Source organism: Phodopus roborovskii, unplaced genomic scaffold (genome assembly GCF_943737965.1).
Source record: "Phodopus roborovskii unplaced genomic scaffold, PHOROB, whole genome shotgun sequence".
NCBI lineage: Eukaryota > Metazoa > Chordata > Mammalia > Rodentia > Cricetidae > Phodopus > Phodopus roborovskii.
Window position 1 is genome coordinate 9,798,322 of NW_026125052.1, and position 25,766 is coordinate 9,824,087.

The window sequence follows — 25,766 nt, forward strand, 5'->3', positions numbered from 1 at the left end:
TAGAAATGAAAGTGGCTGAGAGAAACTCCTCTTCCTGCTGACTCCGGACCCCACGCCTTGCCGCGAGCCCTCATTACCTCATCGCCTTCGGGTTTTGGTACGGTCCTTAGAGTACGGAGCCTGCCGAGGGTCCCACGCTGGAGGGGAGAGAGGAGGGTACGTGGGGAAGTGGGCCAATCGGGGCGCGGGTCACGGCGCAAGCGCGCTGAGGAGGGAGGGCTATGCTAATGTTGTTGATATCCTGGGGCCACCCGAGTTAAAGGGGGGAAATCCGGGGGCTGCCACTGCCGCCACTGGCCCGGGCCCAGCCGGGGGTCCCCCCCTGTAGTCGCCGCAGTCCCGGGGAGAGGCGTCCGCCCCCTGCTCGGGAGGGAGGGGGCGCCGCGGGCTCGGGGAGCACGGACGGCCCCTACCCATGAGGCCCTGATGGAAAACACAAAGGATCTGGTGAGAGCCGAGCGCAGCAGCCGCTTTGTGTGCCAGGTGGGGGGGACGCCTGCAGCTGCCCGGCCCCAGGAACCCCGCAGCCCCGGGACCCCGCTCGCGGGCCTGTTCACCCCACGCCCCCTCCATCCCCAGAGCTCCCCTCCCCCTGCTGGCCGTTAAACGTTCAAGGGGTTCCCCTCCCCCCCTCAACTTCTGACTTGGGGTTCTCTCTACTCTCTGGGAGAAAAAAAAATGAGAAGAAAGTTTTTCTCTGCCCCCCCCCACCACCACGATCACCCCGTTCTGGCTGAAGAGAAAGACTGGATTGGAGACTTTTCCTTTTTTTTTTTTTTTTTTTTTTTTAAGCTGCCAAGAGTGGGAGAGTGGTGTCCTCTCTTCCCTGGGGTGTGGGGGCAGGCGCATACAGAGTTTGAGGGCTTTGCAGGGGAAGGAGCCCACTAGTGCGGGGCCAGTGCCGGGAGGCATTTTGCACGTGGAGGTGCTGATATTGAAAGGGGGCGGGGTGGGCACGTGTGGGAGGGAGACGTGGGAGTGGTGTCGGGGAGTCGGCGGCCAGGGCTGCTGCTTCAGAAGAGTTCCAAAGCGGTGGGCTTCCATCATCCTTTCGTTCTCCTTTGTGAACTAGAAATCCTAACATTTCAGAGTCGGAAGAGACACTAGAAGTCACCCAAAGCAGCCGCCCCTGTCCAGCTTCTGACAAGTGGTAGGTAGTCTGACCTCTACTTAAACCTGCATACATAATGACACGCACTACCGCCAAGGAAAGCGCCTTCCATTATTTTTCAGTCCCTCTGATACTTATTCGTCTGCCCTTATTAGACCCTTAAGCCTCATTCATGTCCTGGTTAAGTTGCTCCCTTTTTTACTTCTCAAATTTGTTCTCACATCCTCCTCACCCACCCACTGCTCATTGGCCTATATTTTCCTGCCAGGAGAAGAGCAGGGAAGTGGAGGAAGGGGGGTGGGGAGAGTTAAGAGATAGTGAAGGCCAACTGAAAACTTTACTGGGTCGGTTGCAAATGTGCTGCTTACATGACTAAAGATGGTTGATAGTGGGTTTTCATGGTTGTCTCACTGGTATTCTTGAGATTAGGAATTTTAACGCCTTTTCTTTAGTATTGTCAGTGTACATTTGTCTGTGCCTGAATCACTTTTCCTAAGAATGTCTAAAATTGGGCCTAGGAGGGAATAGTATTGAAGCTGACAAAGGCAATTACCGGTAAAACAAATGGTCAGAACTGTTCTTTCCCATCGATTTGACTTGTGATCTTTGCAAACCCAGTCTCCTCCAAAAAGGGAAGGCTCGGTGTCACAAAGGTTTTTTGTTTTTCAATTACTTACTATGGGGTAGGGTGCTACCTTGGGGGAGTCAGAGGACAGGTTGAGGTCATCATCTCTCCTGCCATGTATGGCCCAGGAATCAAACCCAGGTCATCAAGGTTGGCAGCAAGACTTTTACCTAGGTGAGCCTTTTTTTTTTTTTTTTTTTTTTTTTTTTTTTTTTTTAATGACAATTCTGTCTTATATGAGACTTAAAGTGTGTATAGCACGTTAATGTTTACTTTGGAGTTTTCAGTATTTCTAATCCTCTCTCTACATTAATATTCAACAGTGTTTGTCACCTAGTAGTTCACTTGCAAATACCTACCAGCACCCACTGATGTGCTTAACTCCCAGTGTCTCTTGTTACTGTTGAAGCAAATTTTTTCCTGTTCCCTAGCCTATGATAGAGCTGTTGCTTTGCTCTTGTGTGTTTCAGACTGTTTACCTCAACACCAAAGAGTGTTTAGCGGTTTTTGCACCACCTCCTCTGAATAACAAGTAGCTTCTATTTATATAAAACCCCATATTCAAGGATTGCAAATGCCTTGCAGATTAGGGCAAAAGCTGTCTTGAATAAGTGTCTGTTCATGATATCTTCTGGTGAGCCAAGGTTTTTAACCATTTTGTAACTTTATGTAAAGTATACAATGTTTTCTCTCAGGGCTGGTCACTAGCTTTTAATGGGGATTTGAAAATTTACAGAGCTCCTCAAAGTTTGAGTCAGTATGGACTTCCAAGTTTTTTGTTTTTTTTTTTTTTTTTTTTTTTTTTCCTGCTAACTTTAAACATGAACTGTCATGACATAATTTGACTGACTTTGCATTCTAAACATACTAGACAGGAACAACTGGTTTTATTTTTAAAGAGGGCATTGCTGTATTTTTATGGCTGGCTATACATGGATCTTATTAATCTTCCAGATACTCCAATGCTCCTTCTTGTCCCTTAGTTACTTTTTAAATTAAAAACAAAGTAAATTATTTCAAATTATGTTCAAACACAGTATTCAAACTAAAACATAATTGTTGTTTATAAGTATAAACAATATATTGATGTCATAACCATTAAAGTACTATAGTACCAAAAGCCAGGGGTGCTCAGGTGATCTGAATAAGCACATTCTAAAATAGAGAAGTCAACTGTTTTGAATTGTGCCCTATTCCTCACCTTTTCATCTTTAAAATTGTTTCCATGTCTATCTGGGCCAGAAATAGTGGTGTTTGCCTCTAATCCCTACCACCCAAGGGGCAGAGTATATAGCTTTACTTGGGCTATATAGTAAACTCCCCCCCCCCCCATTTCAGAAAAACAACAGAAGATTTAACCTTCGGCATAATAGTCAAAGACTATTGTCTTTAGTTTCAGGGTTTCAAGTACATGATAGTAAAAACCATAAAGACAGAAAATATTTTAAGTATTTACAAGCTTAGACTCATCTTCTCATAGGGTATCCTTAATGGTACCAGGTAACTTTTATTTTTACTAAAGATGCATGTTTTACTTTTAGGTTATTGTGGAGTTTTTGTTTATTGTTTTAAGGCAGGGTCTCAAGTATCCCTTCCTGCCCTGAAATTTAGTGTGGTTCATAGGTATGTACCACCATATCTAACTTATGTAGTGCTGGTGAGTGAGCCCAAAACTCCATGTGTGCTGAGCGCTGTTACTGACACTGTATCTATCCCCAGCCAAGAAATTACTATTTCTTAATCTTTATTAAGGGTCCTCCCCCATAAATTTACAGTTTCTCTTCTGGCTTTGCTAGAAAGCATAATGAAAGGTTAAAAGGATATATACTCACTTGAATAAACCCTTATTGTAAGAAAGGGGTGCAGTGATAAGGGAACACTAGTCAAGAGAGGCTTGATTTGTACTTTTGCCACTGTTGATCCCCATGACCTTGTGGGATAGCATCAGATGCCTTGATTTTCTTCTTATAGTTGAAGGATTGATATAGAATCATATGTTGATATCTAATAGAGCTTCTGCAGTGATGGAAACGTGTGCTAATTGTGCTAGCCAGTATGGAAGCCATCAACCTCAGTGGCTAATGGATGGAAACATTCAATATTTTATCATATTGTTTTTACTTGATGTCAACTTAAACAGCTATGTCTCTCCAAATTGAACATGTGGGTATTAGAACAATGTAATCACTGGTGTCATCTCTTAAAGACACTAGTTAAAAACACCCCTTTCCTTGAGGTAATTGTTGTTTAGTCCTACTATTACTTTGAGAATTTGTTGTAGGTCTGGTGTGTGTGTGTGTGTGTGTGTGTGTGTGTGTGTGTGTGTGTGTTACACATGTATGTGGAAGCCAAAGGGTGGATGGGTGTATGTGGGAGGGTGGGTGTGTTAAATCTATATATGTGGAAGCCAAAGGCTGACATTGGGTGTTTTCTTAATTGTTCTCTACTTTCTTTCTGAGATGAGGTCTCTAACTAAAGACCTCAGGGATCTGCTTGTCTCCGCCTCACTGTTGTGACCTCTTTCATGCTGTGGAGGAAAATCTGAACTTGGATCCTAGTGCTTGGGCAACAGGGACTCAGCCATCTTCCCAGCCCAGTTTTATTTCTTGAGACAAAGTCTTATTTAATAGCCCAGGCTGGCTTTGCCTCAGCTTCCAAATTACAAGGGTTTTAGGTGTGTGCTCCAAGCCCTGCCAAGAATCTGTTTAATGTGTGACCCAGAAAGTTTTTCTTAATAAGCTAGTTAGGGAAACACTAAGTTTGGTTCTGAATTCCCTTTTGCTTTTCACCCTGACTTGAGTGTTAATTTAGAATTTAATGTCCTAGAATAAGGTCTGAACAAAGTAGGTAAGCTGGCTTGACTCTAGCTCTGACTTTGTTTTATTCTAAAAGTAAGTTGCCTACTGTTAGAGCTTCCTTGTCTTCATCTGAAATACGGGTTAGAATCAAGTCTTAATCTTTTCATAGGGTTTCTGTAAACTTCCACCTGAAGATGTGATGATCACTGCACTTAAAAAGTGAGTAAGTTAGTTTCTTCCCCGATCTCCTTTTACTGTATAATTGCCACCCCTATTATAAAGCTGCTTATAATAGTTTATTTGACCCTACTTTGTAGTCTAGTCAAAGAAAGACATACAACGTCTAGTAGATTTTTATATTTCTGGTGTTTGACATTGTAGTTTACAGACTAGTTCCTATTTACTTTTAGACCTTAAATTTTTTTTTTTGTTAAATTGTTACACATGGGAGAAATACGCCTTGTATACATTATGTGTATCTAAGTCAGTATTGGTTAGCATATATTCAGTAATTACTTAACTTTTCATTCCATTTGTATTGATTTATTTATTGTGTGTTTGTATTTTATGTGTGTGGGCATGTGCATGCCATAGCATGTGTGTGGAGGTCAGAAAACTGCTTGCAGCCTTCCACTATCTAGGTCCCTGGAACCAAACTCAGGTCATCAGGCTTGGTGGCAAGTTTCCCTCTACCCAGCTTACCAATCATACATGTCTTCTGAACATCCTGTTCCAAATATATTTTTAAAGGATAAATGCACCAGTGATATAGCTAAATGCTATGCTTGCCTAACATTTGCAAGGCCATGGGTTTAATCCCCAACATACACACACACACACAAAAAAATTAAACCATGGTAATGATCTTTGAGAACCTCTAGGCTACTGTGAGTCCTAATTTTTATAAAACCATGTTATTTTTTAGTTAGATTATCAGGTTCATACTTAGTTTCATAACTTTTTTTCCTGAAAAACTAAAAAAGTCCATTTGTAGTAATGTCCTTTCTTTGCAGTATATTTTCTTTAAAAAAAAAAAAAAGCTAGACCCAAGTGATTGTGGTATCCAAATTTATAATACAGATAGAACCAGAAATTGGACTCAGAAATGTAGAGATTTGGACCTAATAACTAACCAAACTATGCATTTGATTCTGGTGGTGTAATGAGACAGAGGCTAGCAAGAGCTAAGTAGCTTTTTAGCTCCTGATTCCACCCATCGCTCTTGAGTTCTCACACACAAGTTTGAGATTTGAGAAAAATAGCTGGGCAGTGGTAGCACATGCCTTTAATCCCAACACTCAGGAGAATTGATAGATGGATCGCTGTGAGTTCAAGACCAGCCTAGTCTAAAGAGGTCCAGGATTGCCAGGACTACACAAAGAACCCCTCTCTCAAACCAAAAAAAAAAAAAAACCTCACAGCTTCTCAGATGGTTATGTCTAAGTCATGAATTATTTATTCCTTGTCCAGCTTATCCATGCTTTGCACACTCCATGTCTAACCATTACTTCTTATCCATCTTGATTATCAGATTGATTGTCAATGTGTCACAAGCTGTTTTCCAATACCTTTATGTATATAGCAACTTAACCCTGTATCATCCCACTCTTCATCTCATTATGTAGGCATTGTGTCATCACTAGAAGAGGGAGCTCAGTAAAATTCTGTGAAGGTACATTCACATAAGTGTTAAACTTCATTTTAGGTACTTACATGTAGGAGTACACGTCTGTATAGGGTTCAGAACTATCCTCTCAGTTTCTGCCATTCTCTGGGGGACGTGTCTTAGAAGAAATCTCCATAAAGAGACCCACCATGTTTGTTCTTTGTACAAAAATTTTATGACTTATAGTCAAATCTGGATGGAAAAAAGATAAACTGTAATACATGAATAAAGTGGAATACTGCTTAGTAGTAAAAGGCAATGGACCATTTGTAGATGTAGTAACAGATGGGTCTCAAATAAGCCATGCTGATTGAAAGAAATGAGACACAGAAATGTTCATACTTTCCAATATTTTCCTTGAGACAGGATTTCTGTGTAACCTAAGGGACCTTGTTCCTGCCTCAGTCTTTCGAAGTGCTGGGCTCACAACTGCCAATGCCCAGCTTTTAATCTTAAATACAGGTTGACCTTCCCTGATCCAAAAAAAATCTAAAGTCTGAAGTGTCTCAAAACTCACAACATGAGTACCGTATGACACCACACAGGTAGAAAACTTGACCTTACCTAAAGCGCTGATAGACCACGGTCAAAACATAGATACAGAAGCTGAGAAATGGCTTACTAGTTAAGAGCACTGGCTACTCCTGGGGACCCAGATTTGGTTGCCAGCAGCTAAGTGGTGGCTCACAGCCATCTGTCACCCCAGTTCCAAGAGATCTGACATCCTCTTCTGGATTCTACAAGCACCAGATACAAGTACATACACAGACATACATGCAAACAAAGCACTCATAAAATACATTTTTAAAAAGGGGGTCAACAAATATTAGCAGGTACCTTTAATCCCAGCACTTAGAAGGCAGAAGCAGGAGGATCCTTGGGAATTCAAGGCCAGCCTGGTCTACATAGCAAGTTCTTGGCCAGACAAGACTACATTGTGAGACCCTATCTCAAAAAAGAAAAACGTAGGTGCAATAAAAATAAGATTATTTACATGTAAAGGCAGGTGCTGTAATACCAACACTCAGAAGGCTAAGGCAGGGGATTTCAAGTTAAAGTCCAGCTTTACCTAATCAGACTTTGTCTTGGGGTGGGGGGGAGGAGTTAAATAATCTAATTGTGGTATTCACACCCAAATGCTAGGAAGATTGGCCCAAGGACAAGGCCAACCTAGACTACAGGTGAGACCATGTCTGAAGCAGAAAAGAAAACCAAAAAAGTGGTGCTGGTAGAACAGGGCTATAATCCAAACTATTCTAGAAACTAGCAGAGCAAATGAGATCAGTGTCTGCCTTATCTACAAAATGAGTTTAGGGCCTGCCTAGATAACTTAGTGAGACCCTATATTATAACTATAATAATAGAAGCCAGGCATGGTGACTTGTACCTATAGTTCCAACTCTGAAGCAAGAAGACTCTGCCACAAGTTTGAGGCCATGATGGACTCCAGAATGAAACCATTATCTCAAAAGATAAATGATTTAAGTACTTTTATGTATATGGAACATAAAGTTTTCTGTGCTTAGATTTGAGTCTGTCCCAAAGAAAACTCGTTTTAAATAAAGATTTTTAACCTATACCATATGATAGATTCCCTTTTGGGAATTGAAACTCTTCTAGTCTAAAGCATTTAAGATAAAAGATAACAGGGATTGGAGAGATTGCAGTGGTTAAGAACACTGACTGGTCTTCCAGAGTTCAATTCCCAACAACATGATGGCTCACAACCATCTGTAATGCGATCTGATGCCCTCTTCTGGCCTGAAGGTATACATGCAGACAGAAGACTGTATACATAATAAGTAAATAAATCTTTAAAAGGATACCCTCCAGGAAAGGTGGTATACACCTTTAATCCCAGCACTCAGGAGGAGGCAAAGGCAGGCCAGAACTCTGGAACAAAAGTAGGGATTGATAGGAAAAGCACATGAGAACTTTTCAGGCTAGACAGGAAAGTCTTGAATTCGAATACACAGTCAAAAGTGTGGCTTCATGGGGGTTTAGAGAAATACAAATTGCAAGTTGTTGTTTGGGAGGTTGTGTGTTTTGGTTTTAGATTTTTGAAACCAAGCACCTTGTCCCACCATGCTATCTAGCTTGCTCCATACTTTAATTTCTAAAAAGTGCTAATGAAATTAGTATAATCTTAATCTATAGGATGTACTTCAGAGCAGAGAGGAGAGGAACATTGATAACCCTAAATACATCAATAAAAATAAATTTCTAGCCGGGTGGTAGTGGCAAATGCCTTTAATCCCAACACTTAGAAGGCAGAGGTAGTTGGGCCTACAGAGTGAATTCCAAGACAGGCTCTAAAGCTACACAGAGAAACTCTGTCTTGAAAAACATAAAAGTAGAAAATAGAAGTGGTCCCAGTGCTGCATTAATATACAAAATGAAGAAAAACATAATTGTTTTTATAATGAAGGGATAATACATAGCTTCTAAACTGATAAAGATAGCACAAAGAAATGAAAAGTGCAGATAAGACAGGGATATTATTTTAAACCTTGACTATGTGGTCTTTGGTTTTTAAGGAAATAACTTTTTTTGGTTTTTTGAGACAGGGTTGTTTTCTCTGTAGCTTTGGAGGCTGTCCTGGAACTCCCTAAGTAGACTATGCTGGCTGGCCCTCTAACTCACAGAAATCCACCTGCCTCTGCCTCTGAGTGCTGGGATTAAAGGTATGCTCCATCACCACCACCACTGGGCTCAGGAAATAACATTTTAATTAGGTTAAATTATACTACAGATACAAAGATGATTTCATATTTGGAAATATGTGTTACTTAACATTACTAGGTCTAAAGAGAAAAGTCTCTGATCTGCAAAAGCCTATAAACACCTTTTCTAATTAAAACATTGAAGAAACAAGAATGGTTTCATAGATGATTTTATTAATATTTTGTCTTAATAAATATGTGCCTTACACTGTATTGAATGTTTAACTAGGTTTGACTATAGAAAGTCATGAAGTATACATGCTTGTTAATCCAGTACTTGGTGGCGCAGGGGAATTGAGAGCTCAAAGCCAGCCTTAACTACAAAGAGACACTCCCTAAGTCAAATAACGATACACCTCAATCTTAAAACCAGCATTGTAATTGGGATTAGATAAAGAGCATTTCATAAGAATGATAAAGACCAAAGTAAGTGTTCTCACTGTCTCTGTTTAATGGCATGTATGAGCCCATAGACAGAAAAGGAGAAATAGAGGTGTAACAATGGAGAAAGACATAAAAGTTTCTTTCGTGGTAATGTAATTGTTTAATATGAAAAGCCCCAGAAATCAATGGCAAAACTATCTTAAATTGGACAAGATAGAATATAAAATGATAAATTTCCATGCACTGCAAATACACACAGTTACTGGCAGTAGAACTGTGCTAGGTATGGTACACACTTCCAGAGGCATAGATAGGAGAAGTAGGCGGTCATCCTCAATCTCATAGGAATTCAGAACCAACCTGGGCTTACAAGACAAAACCCCTTCTTAAAAAAACCTGCGGGCAGTGGTAGCATGTGCTGCCTTTAATCCCAGCAGGCAGAGGCAGGAGGAGCTCTGAAATGCTTGCTCTACAGAGAGAGTTCCAGGACAGCCAATGCTACACAGAAACCCTGTCTTAGAGGAGATAGGCCATTTCAACATCAAGCTGCCCTTCCCAAACTAATAAAATCTTTAGTGTTGCTTTTGAGACTGTCTTATGTAACTCAAGTTGCCCTCAAACTGGCTAGATAACCAAAAATGACCTGGAACTTCTGAAACTCCTGACTGCTAAGTGCTGGAATTTACTGGCTTTTGTCACCATGCCCCTTTATGAGATGCTGGAGACTAGGTTTTGTGAATTTTAAGCTGAATTACATCCTCAACCTTTAGTTAAAAATTAATTTAATGAGATCCCTATAAAATAACACTAATATTTTAGCATAAATCTTACTTAATATCTAAAAAATCACTTGGGCTAAGGAGGGAGAAGAAAAGAAAATCAAACCATTGAGAATCTCATGATGGGTGTGGTGGCAGCACTCAAGAGGCACAGGCGATAGGATCTCTGTGAGTTTGAGGCCAACCTGATGTACACAGAGTTCCAAGACAGCAAGGGCAACACAGAGAAGTCCTGCCTCGAAAAACCAAACGGAAAGAAACATTGAGGCTCTCTCAAAGGTAGATTTAGATTTACAAAACATCAAAATACCTTAGAAAGCCTCTGAAATTATAAAGGCAGGACTTTGCCACATGAAAGACTAGTGAAACACAGTCATGTGCACTATAGCAATGTTTCAGTCAATTAACTACATGTAAGACAGTAGTCCCATGAAAATTACTATGCTGCTAAAAAATTCCTCTTGCTTGATGACATCTTAGCTGTAGCTAAAACAGTGTAGCACAGCACTATGTGTTTCTGGTATCAACAAACCTATGGTGCTAGTCCTAGCAAAGTAGCATGAGACAGTGTGTATATAGTACATCAAGTTTGATAGTTAATTAAGGGTGGCAGGTTTATGTGTTTGTGTACTTTTTGTAGGCTGGGTATCGCTAGTTAGATTCCTTGTGTTGTGGGATTGTTAGACCATTTCTGGGTTTTTTGTTTTGTTTTGTTTTGTTTGTTTTGGTTTGGTTTTTTTTTTTTTTTTTTTTTTTATGGACATTTTGATACCGTTTCTCAAGTGTGTGAAATACCTAGGAGTGGGAGGATAGCATGTATAGATTTAACATTAAGGAAACTGCTTTGCAGTGTGCCATTTTATATTCTTAATAGATTGTCACCCACCCCACCCCCATAATAAGTTTTTTCTACCAACACAGTAAGTCAGAGCCAAACTGAAAAAGTATGACCACAGGTATATTGACCAAAGCAACTCCCAGGCAGGTTCTCTAGTCCCAGAGTTGAGGCCAGAGAAGTCACATGCCCTCATCTAAAGCAGGGAGATTTTATAGGTTGTATAGATGAAGGGTGCTGATGTGTCTGCCAGAAGCTGGATTTGTGCCTAAGTATGTAGTCAAAAGCACTTAGACAGTACTTGGGCTGCTGGTGGCATCAGAGGAAGAAATCGCAATAGTCACCAAGAATGCAGAATTGGTCTTTTTGGCACTTTTCCTTTGTTCAGAGACTCTGAATAGGCAGGGTTTCAGGTGAGGGGGCTTTCTGGATTGTGCATGCTCAAGCCTGAGACTCCAACCAAACAATTCCCATCTGCATTGTATTGGCAGTTCTGTTTGCCACACAGAGCATAGAATGTGGGGTTCTTAGTATGGTATTGGTTTGGTGGGGGTTTTTTTGTCACTGTTTTTTGAAAGAGAATTTTTTTTCCCCCTAGGATTTTGGTTTTTAGCTTTTCAAAGCATGGTTTCTTTGTGTAGCAATGGCTGTCCAAGTCAATTTGTTCATTTTATGTGTGTTTTGCCTGCATGTATATCAATGTACCATGTCCATCCTTGGTGTCTATGGAGGTTGGAAGAAGGCATTGGACCCCCTACAACAGGATTTACAAGTGGCTATGAACCACCTGAAGGGTTCTAAGAATTGAGCCCAGAGCAAACCCAGATCCATCTTCAAGAGTATCCAGTGCTCTTAACCACTGAGCCATTACCTCTAGCTGCTTTCACACAGAATCTTGCTATATAGTCCAAACCAGCCTCAAACACTGTTCTTCCCTCTGCCTTTTAAGTGTTGGGTTTAAAGGCATAAATGCTGGGTTTACAGGCTTCTGCCATCCAGCCAGTCAATCTCATGGTTTTAATTTACGTTTTACAATAGCTAAAAATATTAAGCTGCTTTTCATGTCTTTATTTGCTATCTGGGCGTCTTTGAAATCTGTTAAGTATTTTGCCTCATCTTTAAAATGGATTGTTTTAGTCACTAAAGTGATATTGGTTTTTCTTTCATTGTTTTGAGAATGTGGTTATGTTTTATGTATGAGTTTGTTTTGTTGTTTTAGATAAGGTTGCTTGTACCCTCAGCTGACCTGGAACTCATTTTGTAGGAGAAAGTGACCTTGAATTCCTGATACCTCTAACCTAAGTTCTGGGAGTGATATTACACTATTCTGTTTTGGTTTGGTTTTTGTTTGTTTGATTTTTTTGGTTTTGTTTTTCAGTGCTAGGTAGGGCCTAGTGCGTGCATGCTAAGAGCTCTACCACTTAACTATATTATCAGTCCTTTTTAAAAGGACTTTTATGTAAAGCAAGGTCTTGGTAAATTACCCAAGCTGTCTTCAAACTTAAAATGTTCTGTCTTGGCCTCTCAAGTGACTGGGATTGTAAGTTTATGTCACCACACCAGGCAATTGTTGAGGGGATTGGAGATAGGGGTGTTTTGTTTTGTTTTTTGAGGTAGGGTCTCATTTAGCCCAGGATGGCCTCAAGTTGGGTTGTAGCCTAGGATGACCTTGAACTCCTCCTTATCCTCCTGACTTCACCTCAGTATTGTATGCAGTGTGGGGGACCAAAGGCAGGACTTGTGTGTTAGGTAAGAGCTCCACTGAGTTAGAGCCTTAGCCCTCTCTTGAGTTTCAGTGCTTGTTGTTGCTGTTGTTATCAGGTACTTACTGATTTGCAAATGTATCTTCCCAGTCTGTGATTGTCTTACTCTTCTGTTTTTTTGTGGGGTTTTTTTGTTGTTGTTGTTGTTTGTTTGTTTGTTTGTTTTTTTTTTTTTGTTTTTTGGGTTTTTTTGTCATATATATGAGCATCTTCTAGCATGTAGTCAGTCAGTTGGGGAATATGGATGGAAGTATCTCATTTTCATTGACTATATGCTTATTTCTAGGTTATTCTACTTTATTTACTGATCTCTCAGTCTGTGTTCATGGCAAAATCCCACTGTCTATATTACAATAGCATTATTATAATGTAATCAGGTTGCCAGTTTCTATCAGTCTAGTAGGATTATGATTAGACTACTTTAAATCTGTAAATCAGTTTTGAAAGAACTGACATTTTACTGCAAGACATGGGGGCTTAACCTGTAGTCCTAGTACTTGGGAGCCTGAGGCAGGAGGATGGTCATGAGTTCCTGGTCAACCAAGTGTGCCCTGCCTCAAAAATCCGAAAGTAAAACAATTGACCTTTTATTGAAATTAATTCTAGTTCTTAAACATGATCCTCCTCTCCATTTAGATCTTTTGTTGGCGCTTTTTTTCTCATTTTTAGGATTCTTGTCTCTTGCTACATTTATCCCCATGTATTTCATAACTTTTAATAATATTGTAAGTAGTACTTTTTGCATTTGTTTCTAGTTTTCTGCCTATCTTTTAATGTATAAATGAGGCCTTTTAGAGTACAAAAATTTTGTCCTAGGGAGGGGAATTATTATGGCCTTAAGCAATTTTGTTCATCTGTTTTTTTAATGTGTCTGTGTATTGGATTTTGGATCATCTGTTTGAACTCTTTAGGGGTAAGGACATGGGATACATACATGCCTCTGTGTGGAATTTGAAGGACAGTCTTCAGGAGTTGATCTCTACTTCACTGCTAGTCCTGAAAATCTATTTCAGGTGGTCAGGCTTGGTGACCTTAACACACTGTTCTGTCTCACTGACCCTGGTTGAACTCCTTGTCCACTCTAGGGTTAAGAGCACCGTACTTCCAGAGGACCTGATTTAGTTACTAGCACCCATTTGATGTCTTACAGCTGCCTATAATTCCAGTTTTAGGGAATTCAACAACCTCTTCTGACCTGCCTTCTGTTTCTGCTGATAGTTGGTGGTTGCATGTCTGATATTTGATTATGTGGTGGTATTTGATAAATCTGAAAATAACTTCCTGAATTGTAGATCACTATCACCTGATAAAATTTACAGTAATGTCAGCTTTGGAGATACTGGTAGACTACAGCCACTTTACTTCTTGCCATGGGGGATTTTCAGAAAATAGAGTAAATTGCTCAGACTTAGCAGTATAAGCCTATAGTTGTTTAAAAAAAGAAAAGGAAGGAAAATTCTGTGGATGGAGAGATGGTGGTTAAGAGCACTGGCTGCTCTTCCAGAGGACCCAGGTTCAATTCCTAGCATCCAGCTATCTGTAACTCCAGTTATAGGGGATCCATTGTCCTTCTAGACTCTGTAGACACTTGGCATGCATGTGGTACATGGACATACAGAGAGGCAAAACACCCATGTACACACAAAAATAATAAAATACTATCATATACAAAATAAAAATAATTTTTAAAAAAAAAAAAAAAAGCTGGACATGGTGGCACATGCCTTTAATCTGAGCACTTGAGAGGCAGGAACTGTTGGATCTTTGTGAGTTCCAGGACAGCTAAGGCCATGTAGAAAGACCCTGTCTCATTTAAAAAAAAAAAAAGAAAATCTGTCCACTCAAACAATGTGTAGAAAAGACTCCTTTGTAGATCCTTTTCTCCTGAAGTCAAAATTCTTTTTCCCACTAGTCCTTTCATTGAATATACAGCTGCCTTCTTAATAAACATGGTAATTTACGTAGAGTAAATCTGTTATCTCTTATATGTAAGTTCACCAGTAGACTATCTTAATGAAAAACAAGGTAGTTAGAGAACAGCTCTTACCTAAGAAGTGTGGTATAAATTATGATGTTGGGTTACAGAGATGGCTCAACAATTAAGAACACTTGCTACACTTGGAAAAGTCCCAAGTCACAACCTGTAATTTCAGCTCCAGTGAATATGAGATCTTCTGGCCTCCATGGGCACCTACCAATAACTAAAAATAATAAAAATTTAGGTAGATATTTACTACACACTGGATATTCTTTTTTAATAATGTCCATAAGCATATTAAAGGCTCTAAGGTACCTTGAAAGCACAAAAATTTCCTAAATGATGATGGTACCAGCCCCATCTTAGTTATTCTGTTTCCACATAACTGCTCCATCTCTCAATCCATGACACCATCTATAAGAATCATGTCTGCTGTGTACACAGTGAGGTACATGGGTGTTTGATATGTAGTTGTTGGGTGACTAAGAAAAAACTGGAGTTCTCAGGTAATATTTGCAGAAGCTGTGTTCATAGCCCCACACTATCAAATGAAGATTAGCCCATTCCCTACCATCTACCTCATCAGGGTAAATTAACAAAACTTCTCTTTTGGAATTGCCTTTAGAGTCTGGTTTCTTCTTGTTTAAATATTCCAGTAGTATCTGATTTTGACTCTTTGAAGATAGATCTCATTTATAAAACAATCCAAAAGTTGCTCAGAACAATAGAAGAGTACTGTGAAGGGGGTGGGAGTTGTAGCATGCAAATTTTTCCAAGTCAATATTTTTGAGGGTATGACATTTCCAGTATGTGATCTGAAAAACAAAATTGGGCACAGAAGACACACCTGTGTAATCTTAGCCAGTTAGGCTTTTGGAGGATTGAGGCAGCCTTACAGGCAAACTTTATCTCAGAATAAGAAGGAGGGGCTGGAAAGAATCCTCAGTGGTTAACACTCTTCCAGAGGACACTGGTTCCATTCCCATCACCCATGTGGCAGCTCACAGTTGTCTATAATTCCATTTCCAGGGAATTCACAACCTCTTCTTCCCTTTCATGGGTACCAGGCACACAATCAGTGCACAGATAAACATACAGACAAAATACCCACATGCATTTTTTTAAAAATATTTTTTTCTTAAGAAACTTAGAATTTTATAAATAAAAGACAAATTAAGAAATAATGTTTGTATTTCTTTTTTGTTGGTGTCGTTCTTTTGTTTTGTTTTTCAAGACAGGATTTCTCTGTGTAGCCCTATCTGTCCTGGATCTCACTTTGTAGACCAGGCTGACCTCAAACTCAGAGAAATCCACCTACCTCTGCCTCCCTGCTGGGATTAAAGGTGTGCTCCACAACCACCTGACTATATCTCATTTTTTTAAAAGAAAGGATCTAAGTATAATTTCTTAGAGGGGAGGAGGAACATGCCTCATTAAATATACAAGTCATTACATCAGTCTCAGTTCTGTCATCATTATTAAGTTCACCAGTTTATTTGTGTCTCATAGTAAAGAAGTGCATTTTGCCACAGTGTTTAGTATTTCATTATAAGCTAATGTTGTTTTCTAGGTCTGCATCTATAATCCCAGCAGCTTGGGAGACTGAAATTGGAAGATCACTTACCTGAGTTTGAGGCAAACCTGAGATCCTACTTATCCCAATAGACAAGCATAAATTATCTGTTCTCAATACTGGATTTTGTTTGTCATATCTCACGTAGCAGAATTTGTGTTTAGGGCTTGTAAAGGGGATGTATGTGAGCACTGTGTCATACGTCACTGGTTTCTTCTACAAAGACAGAACATTCTTCACAATCCAAAAGAAAAAGAAGACTGGTTCGGGATGTTTGACGGCTATGACAGCTGCAGTGAGGACACAAGTAGCAGCTCCAGCTCCGAGGAGAGTGAAGAAGAAGTTGCTCCTTTACCTTCCAGTCTCCCAATTATCAAAAACAATGGACAAGTCTACACATACCCAGATGGTAAATCTGGCATGGGTGAGTGTCTACACTTTCACCTGTTGCATAACTTTGTGTTTGATTGTATGTTTTCATTTAACGTTTTTGTTAAGTTGGTTTGGTCATTTTATTTTATGTTTAGTGTCTTGCTGTGTAGCCCAGACTGGTTGAGAACTCACAGTCATCCAGCCTCCAAAGTGCTGGGATTATAAACAATGGCACCAAGCCTGGCTTCTCCTTTAGAATTATTAAAGAGGATTGTTTGAAGATACTGAAACTGAAAACTCATGAGTACCAGATAATATCACAGAGTTTATCTCTGCCATCTTACCTTCTAATGGGAAGCAACTATCTAAGACAAATTTAGTTAATGACTATCCTTATAGGGCTGAAAATGTGAAGGATTATAGAGTTTTTAAAAACACTGAGATAGAGCTTCTCTGTGACAGTTTATCAAGATGTGCGGTGGCCAGGGAGCAGTCGAGGGTGGGTTGGTGGGTGGGTGGGTGGGTGGGTGGGTTGGTTGGTTGGTTGGTTGGTCGGTCGGTCGGTCGGTCGTTCGTTCGTTCGTTCGGTTGGTTGGTTGGTTGGTTGGTTGGTTGGTTGGTTGGTTGGTTGGTTGTCAGAACAGGTTGCACTGTGAATCACAGGCTGGCCTGAAGCTTGAGCTAGTATTCCTGCCTCACCATGCCCAAAACATAAGTTACCACCTTCAGTAATAAGTTGCTGCCTATCTTACACAGAAAGTGGTCTCATTTTTTAGTGGTTCTCAGCACAAGAATGTGGTTTATATTGAACCAGAATTATCCTGTTTTGATTCTTTTCATTTGGTTTTAATGCTACTTTTAAGGCTAAATTAGAGGCCAAGAGGTAATGCTTCCCTAGCATGCACAATTCCTGGGTTCCATCCTTAGAACCACAAATAAAAAAGGGTGTGTGCATGTGTATTGGGAATCAACCTTATGAAGAAAGTGACTTTTTTTTTTTAATCAAGCTGCAATAATAATTCTAATCTTTTTATGATGACATCTTTTCACACTTGACCACTTCCTTTGGTAGGCATGTCAAATAACCACAGTCATTTCCTCCATTTAAGTAATTCCATTCATCAATATTCTGGCCACTTTTTCCTGGGATATTCAGACTATTGGCTAATAGCAACAGTTCCTCCTGATTTGCCTGATTTGCATCCCATCCTCAAAACACTTCCAGCAAATGGCTGGTTACACCGTGACCGGGCCAAAAGGCATTTCAGCCTTGCGGTCTTCTTCAAGATACTGCAGTTGTTAAATCACTGGCTTTTTCTAAAATAATACTGAATTTCAAATAATAGATAGTTTTTCCTTTTTTTTTTTTTTTTTTAAATTGAAAGGTGGGGAGAAGAAGGTGAAGGTATATATGTTGGTGCACTAGGAAAGATCAGAAAGACAATTATGTATAGTCATTTCTCTTCTTCCACTTTTATATGCATGTGTGGCATTCAACTCAGGTTGCCACGCTTGCTTTGGCAAGTGCCTTTACCTACAGAACCAGCTTACTGTTTATTGTTGCTTTTGTTTGGTTTTTTGTTTGTTTGTTTGTTTTGTTTTTTTTAATTTTTGTTTTTTGAGACAGGGTTTCTCTGTTTAGCCCTGGAACTCGCTCTGTAGACCAGGCTAACCTCAACCTCAGAGATCCACCTGCTTCTGTCTCCTGAGTACTGGGGTTAACTGTGTGTGCTACTACTGCCCAGCTGTTTGTTGTTGTTTTATGGCATATATACACCAGCCAAAACCAGGTCTTGGCTTTAGATCTCTCTTGGAAGGCTCTTTTTTACTAACCTTTGATGTTAGAAATTTTTAATTCTGTCATCAAGTGTTGGATGCTATGTCATCTAATTTTTAAGCTGTGTATCATTTACAGATGGTGATAATCCTGTTTTGTGCATTCTACTATCTTAACTAAGAAGCCGAGCATGCTAGAGCCTGGTATAGAGTTCTTCAAACCATATTTAAAGAAATTGTACTTAGCTTGCAGTGGCAACATTTGAAGAGGCTAAAACAGGAAGACCCATTATGAACTACACAAGGAAGCTATCCCAGAAATAAATTTTTTATAAAAGTTAACCTCAGTATTTAAGGCAATAATTCAGTCAGTAAAGTGCATGCTATGTAAGCATGAGGACCTGTGTTTGATCCCCAGATATCATGTGAAAAGACAAGTAAGATAGTGTCTACTGTAATCGCAGCCAGCACTGGGGTGGTGGAGATGAGTGAGTGAATCCATGGAGCTTGCTGGCAAGTCAGCTTAACCTACTTGGCAAGCATTGAGCCAGTCTCTTTTTGGTTTGGTTTTAGTTTTTCAAGACAGGTTTTCTCTGTGTAATAACCCTGGCTGTCCTGAAACTCACGGAGATCTGCCAGCTTCTGCCTCCCGATTAAAGGCCTGTGCCACCACCACCTGGCCAGACTGTCTCAAAACAAGGGAGATGGCATCTAAGGAACAACAGCTGAAGTTGGCTTACACATGTACAGGCAGCATGCATGGGCATAATGCATACACTGTCACAGTTTCATTTACCAAAACCCACTAGGATAATCTGTGGTAATTAATTCACCCAATAATCCTAGCACTTGAGAGGCTGCAACAGCAGGCAGATTGAGAGTTTTAGGCAAGCCTGGGCAATATGAGACTTGGGAACAAAACAAAAAGATTGATCCCAATCAATTAAAATGTACCTAGGACCAGGAGTGATCCCAGCACTCTGGAGACAGAGGCAGGAGGATCTCTCTGAGGTTGAGGCCAGCCTGGTCTACATAGTAAGTAGCAAGTCCCATGACAGTCAAGACTTGACCTGTCTCAAAAAAGCAACCATGTACCTAGGGAAAGATAGATGTGTGCCTCAATGGTAGAGTTCTTTCCTTGCATAGAAAGGTACTATGTTAAATCTAGTACCACAAACCCAAAAAGAAGGGTTTCCTAGGTGTTTTCTACTCTAGCTGACACAGTTGACAAAGCTATGTGGAAACTGTCAGAAATACTGAACTTGGTGTGGTAGTACACACCTTTAGTCCAAGCACTTGGAGAGTAGAGGCAGGCAGAGCTCTGTGAGTTTAAGGCCAGCCTAGACTACATAGTGAGTTCCAAGCCAACCATTTCTACATAGTGAAACCCTGTCTTTAAAAAAAAAAAAAAAAATCTTAATTCCTATTGCTAAATATTCTTGCTGTGATTTGATGATGCCATACCAGTGTGGAAATCTTATCACAAAAGAGCATTGTAGTGTGATACTGTATAATTGATTAGTTTGGTTTTGTTAGGAGACAGGGTCTCACTGTGTAGACCAGCCTGGCCTGGAACTCACTGTGGTTACAGAGCCTGGTATTGCCTCTCAAGTGCTAGGTTCAAAACAGTGTGCCACTATGGCAGATGTTGTTTTCTTTTTTAACATAGGTAATTGAGAATCTTTTTAGTAATCTAGAATTTGTAGAGAACCATTCTTTTTTTCTCAAATGGGACAACCAGTATTCAATGCTAATGTCTCAGCTATTTGGTGTTTTGTCTTGTTTCCATTTTTCATGGATTTGTAAGTGCTGGTTATGCTACAGGTATCTTCAGTTTAACCATTTGGGTGGAACATTAACCTATCAACTTGTTTTGTTTCCTCTCTCCCTCTTAGGAAGCACTAAGGATTAAACCTAAGGCCTCGAGTGTGCTAGTACTCTGCCACTGAACTGTATCCCAGCCCACTTCTGACTGAGACAGTATTTTACTTAGTTAACCCACACTGGCCTTGAATTGGCTGTATAGCCTAGGTAGACGTTGAACTCTCAACCCTTCTGCCTCAGCCTGCTTATGTAGCCAGGCCCAACTATTTGGCTCTTTTGAATTTTGGTTCATATGACATGTTTATGCAGTTCTGCCTTTGGGGCTATTGGTCTTTATATAATATCCATCAGAAGCCGAGCTATCTCTTGTCCTGACCTCTGCCTCACACTTGGAGCCAGCTTCATCCTTCTATGTCCCCTGAACATAATTTGAAAGAATCTTCTTAATTTTTCTAAATACTTCCTCTTCTTTGGTTTCAGCCTTTGCAATATTTTAAAGGCTTTTGCTATAATTTTGTTAACCCTCAATTATGTTGCACTCCTTTTAATCTTTTGCTCAGAATCCTTTTAAAAGCTGAAATTCATAATATATGTATATCAGTATGAAAATGCCTACCACATAGTTAGCATTAGGAAGATATTAATTGAAAGTGGTCTCTCTCCCTCTTTCTCTTTCCTCCCTCTCTATGCTGGGGTTATAGTATGCATCACCATATCCCTTTACCTGTTAAAGCCTTTAGGACTTCAGGGAAATTTCAGACTTTATAGACCCCCACCACCAGGGCATCATACAGGTCCTATCTATAACTTTTCTCTATCATTTGTGTTTGAGAGAGGGAAAAAATTCATTGCAGATTTTTAGATAAATACCTCTAAGACAAGTAGAGAGAGTTGATTTTACATGAACTTTCATACCTATGTTTTCATTTTATTAATTAGCTACCTGTGAGATGTGTGGGATGGTCGGTGTACGAGACGCTTTTTACTCTAAAACAAAACGTTTCTGCAGTGTTTCTTGTTCAAGAAGTTACTCGTCGAACTCTAAGAAGGCAAGCATTCTGGCCAGACTTCAGGTAACGGTACAGAAACCTTCTCATTCTTCCTGTTTCACACAACTTTTACTTACCTGTCAGCTGACTGTGGTTCACTGCACTCCACCTCTGCCCAACTGGCCAGTGATTTACAGCCTGTACTGTTAGGAAGTGTATATGAGCCACAAGTGATATAAGCTGGAGTATCTTACATGGTAAAGACAGGCTCTTCAAAATAAGCTGTAAACTAGCATATAAATGAACTAAAAAGACATTTTTCCACATAAGTACAATTAAACACCCTGTTATGTGTAGAATATATAGCCATTTTTCTCTTCTGCTCCATCCCCAATGTTACCTTGAGTTAATATCAGGATAGATGCGGGGTAGTGGTGGCACATGCCTTTAATCCCAGCACCAGAGAGACAGAGGCAAGGCGGATCTCTGTGAGTTCAAGACCAGCCTGATGTACAGAGGGAGTTTCAAGACAAGCTCCAAAGCTATACAGAGAAATCCTGTCTCGAAAAACCAAAAAAAAAAAAAAAAAAAAAAACCTTTAATAAAAACAAGGTAGAATCATCATTTTGGTGAAAGTGATTTATTCTTTGGGCTTTTCAGTTTTGGTTTGGTTTGTTTTTTTCCCCCCTCATCATGTTCTATACTTTGGTTTTTGTTCTTGGGGGGTTTGTTGCTGGTAAGGAACCCCAGTCTTATGCGTGATAAGCAAGTTCAACTTTGTACTTTTGAGTACAACCAATTTGATGCCTTAACCAAATATGTTTGCTAATATAACTCACCTTTAAAAAAAATAAAATCCATGAAATGCAAAGAAAATCATCTTTTATGTGTATATTAGTGCCTACAGAATCCTGGAATCTTGACTATTTGACTTAGTTGTTACTGTACCATCTAAAAATTTCTTAAGGCATTAGAGTACTGACTTTTGTAATTATCTTTGTATGGTCACAGTTTTCATCTCTCATTTAACTTATTGTGATCATTACATAGCACTGAAAAGTTATTTAAATCCCCCAGATGAAGGAAATACATCACTTAGATGTATTTCTATATTTCAGATAGACAGTTCCCAAAGATCCTGAGCAGTGGTCTGTACCCAAATGGATGGCAGTTTCTCACACTGAATTTGGCCATGATCATTATGTCATTGACCTTTTCCGTTAGCACTAAAGGTATAAACCTCAGTCACTTGCTCTTTGAACATTCAGTTGTCTTCTCTTACCATATCAGTAGCAATGCTTCGCAGCTGCATGAGTGAATAACACTGATTCTGTCTACTCTAAGAAGAGGTCAAATATCCACCACAGCCTATATTTTAACATTTTATGGGATATAATTTTTATTAACATATTAATTCGCATATTGCTGTTTTAGTCTGCACCAGCTCTGCTGTCCATATTAGATAACTACATTGTAGCAGAACAAAAAGAAAAAGCTCTCATGTTAAAATTTCTTGTATGTTTCTTCTGCTTTAATAATTTTTCTAAACCCTCAGTATTTAAGCAGAATTAGTATGCAATCATGTTAAATTTCACTTGTGGAGGGGGTAAAGAACTCTATTTACTTAACTTTTCTTGTTTCAGGGTAAGCCTCCAACAAAGAAAGCAAAAGTTCTTCAGAAACAACCTTTAGTTGCTAAATTAGCTGCCTATGCTCAGTATCAAGCTACCTTGCAAAATCAAGCAAAGACAAAAGCAGGTAATTCTGGTGAGTGTAATAAAAGAAATATTGTTCATGTGACTGGTTTCAGGTAATAGTATTTTAACCTTGGGTTACGTTTGAGCTATATGTTTTTTCTGTTAGCATATTAAGACTGTGTGCTTCCTGGTATCAGGTGATTGATTGGTTGTTAACTATTATAGAAGAGGATAGTTTACACACAAAGACATTCTAGTGGTAATGTGTTTGTCAATACATGTGGGAACTCCCCAATCAGAAAATAAGAAATCTGATCTGGGTAAGGCACTTGGTTAGTGGTAGAGTACTCACATAGGGCATAAGGCCCTCCATTCAGTTCCTCGCACCACTGAAAAAGAAAATCTGAAATCCAAAATGTTTTGAAATACATGCTATTTACACAAAGTCCATGCAAATGCCTGAAAATCCATGAAACTCTGAAATTAATATACTTTTGGTAGCAAATATTTAGAAAAGGGGCTTAACCAGTAAACATATTATTTAGTCAACTTCTTTAATCTTTATGGGAAAACAAGCTTTTGATGAGAGTGGATTTTGGAAAGAGGGTCTGACTATATAGCCCTAGTTGACTCTGATCCCCCTGCCTGCCATCATCTGTCTGAAGTGATTGGAGTACAGTCATATGTCATCACGTTTCACCAAAAAGTTTTGGGAATTGGTTTGGTTGATTGGTGTTTTTTGCTTGTTTTGGTTTTTGGAGACTGGGTTTCTCTTTGTATCCCTGACTATCCTGAAACTAAACTCTATAGGCCAGGCTGGCCTCAGACTGTTTCCTAAATCTCCCAGGTGCTGGGATTAAAGACATGCCACCCCCACAGCCCAACTCAAAATTTTTGATGGCACATGCCTTTAATCCCATCACTTAGGAGGCAGAGACAGGTGGAACTCTGAGTTTGAGGCCAGTCTGATCTACCAAGTGAGTTCCAGGACAGCCAGGACTACACAGAGAAAACCCGTCTTGAAAAACAATAACAACAAAATAATAATAACAACTCTGGGACTAGCAAGATGTGGCTCAGCAAGTAAATCTAGAAACCTGAATTTAATCCCTGGACCCCACATACTGTAAGGAGAGAACCAACCTATGAGCTCCACATACATGCTTTGGTACCCACGTGCTCCCCAACACACATTAAATAAATGAAGAACAACTTTTTTAATAAAATGTTGAAGAATTATATCTAAGTTTACTTTATTTCAGCAGTCTCTGTGGAAGGCTTCAGCTGGGGTAACTACATCAACAGCAATAGCTTCATAGCAGCTCCAGTTGCCTGTTTTAAGCATGTGAGTATGGAATTTTTCCTTTACCATGAAATGTCTTTAAATCTGAAGATACACTCACACCTCATCATCTTATCCTTAGAAAGTTTTTGTTTATATCATAAAATTAAAATGTTTCTCCTTTAGTAGTTATTATACTTAGTAGTTAAGAATAACTTCCTGTGTTTTACAAGTAAAATCTTTGTTATCCCAGGAAAAAATAAGCCTTTTTTGAGGACATGTGAAGTAGTATAGTTCAATGGCAAGGTGATTGCCTAGAACATTCAAGGCCCTGTGATTTGCCTCCAACATTAAATTTTTTTTTAGTTGAAGGCTAGTGAGATGGCTCAGCAGTTAAGAGCACTGGCTCCTCTTCCAGGGGACCCAGGTTCAATTCCCAGCACCCACATGATAGCTCACACTTGTCTGTAACTCTGGTTCCATGACTTCTGACATACATGAAGGCAAAAACACCAATGATCATAAAATTTTAAAAAGTTTTTAGTTGAAATATGAGTGATTTTGAACAATAAAAATTATTCTCATCCAGTTTCCATGTTAAACCATATGGAACATGAAGTATGTGGAAGGAGCTCTCTAACAAAACTGGTTGGCTACTAGCAGTGTCTTGTGGCTCAGCCTAGCACATCCCAAAAATTTTGCAATTTGAGCAGGTAATTTCTAAAACAGGTATCTCCTCCAGTTCTGTATTTGCCTCCAAAATGTAAAATCACACACCACAGAAGCAGCAGAAATGTTTTCTTGTGAGCTGGAGTAAGTAATCTGTGTCATTAAAAACAGTTTGAAAGATGCTGTTTTCAGGGCATCTGATGTAAAAAACAATGTGTCAGATGTCTTATTATTTCACTTTGATTTATCTTTAGTAATTTGCCCCAATATTTCTTAAACTGACATGATTAATTTATATTTAAAGACTGTCTACTTCTGGGTATACATAAACAGAAAAGCTAGGAATTAATGCAGTTTTCTTCGCACTTAACATTTTACTAAGGGCTTTATTGAATAACAGCATGGGAACAAAACTACACATGCTTTCTTACCATGAAATCCAAATGAGTTCTCACTCATTCTCCTGGTGAAAGATTTTATAAGACGGAAGCATATTAATTCATTAGTATAAATTTACATTAAAGCCCCGTACATTAATTTGTTGGTTTTCTTTAACGTGCAAATGTTCAGCCCTTTCTGTGACATGTTGTCTAAGATAACTTAAAATGTAACCTTTAGGTGCTTACCTGAGAGTCAAGTGGGTGATTTATGATGTACTGTTGATAATACTGACATACTAGTAAACTGTGTAACATATATGATTGCATTATATACCATAGCTACAAAGAGAAGTACAGAGCTGGGGTGTCACTCACTGGCAGGACACCTACCAGCCACACACAAAAGGTCCAATACTTAGCACTGCAGAGCACAAAGCACAAATTCAGCCTTCACAGTGCTGCTCTGTGGTGCTGAGATGCTCAGAATTCCATATTAAGTCCTCATTCCCAGACTCCTGGCACATTTGTCTGTTGTCTCTTTT

General features: G+C 39.5%; 1 protein-coding gene across 22 annotated transcripts in view; it reads left to right on the forward strand.

Annotated features, from left to right (window-relative positions):
• The window catches only part of Mbtd1 (mbt domain containing 1), a 59,646-nt gene that overhangs the window by 1,944 nt on the left and 31,936 nt on the right, over positions 1-25,766 (forward strand). For 2 of the 22 annotated variants that reach the window (XM_051196155.1, XM_051197813.1), the window contains exons 1-7: positions 193-447; positions 1,090-1,150; positions 4,704-4,753; positions 16,460-16,659; positions 21,147-21,286; positions 22,840-22,963; positions 24,156-24,238. In XM_051196155.1, the coding sequence (XP_051052112.1) occupies positions 4,734-4,753; positions 16,460-16,659; positions 21,147-21,286; positions 22,840-22,963; positions 24,156-24,238 (567 nt within the window). In that variant the 5' untranslated portion in view covers positions 193-447; positions 1,090-1,150; positions 4,704-4,733. Of the gene's footprint in view, positions 1-8; positions 157-191; positions 448-903; positions 926-1,072; positions 1,151-4,703; positions 4,754-16,459; positions 16,660-21,146; positions 21,287-22,839; positions 22,964-24,155; positions 24,239-25,766 lie in introns of those variants that run through there. The other 20 variants (XM_051196224.1, XM_051196389.1, XM_051197475.1 and 17 more) reach the window with 20 other exon arrangements.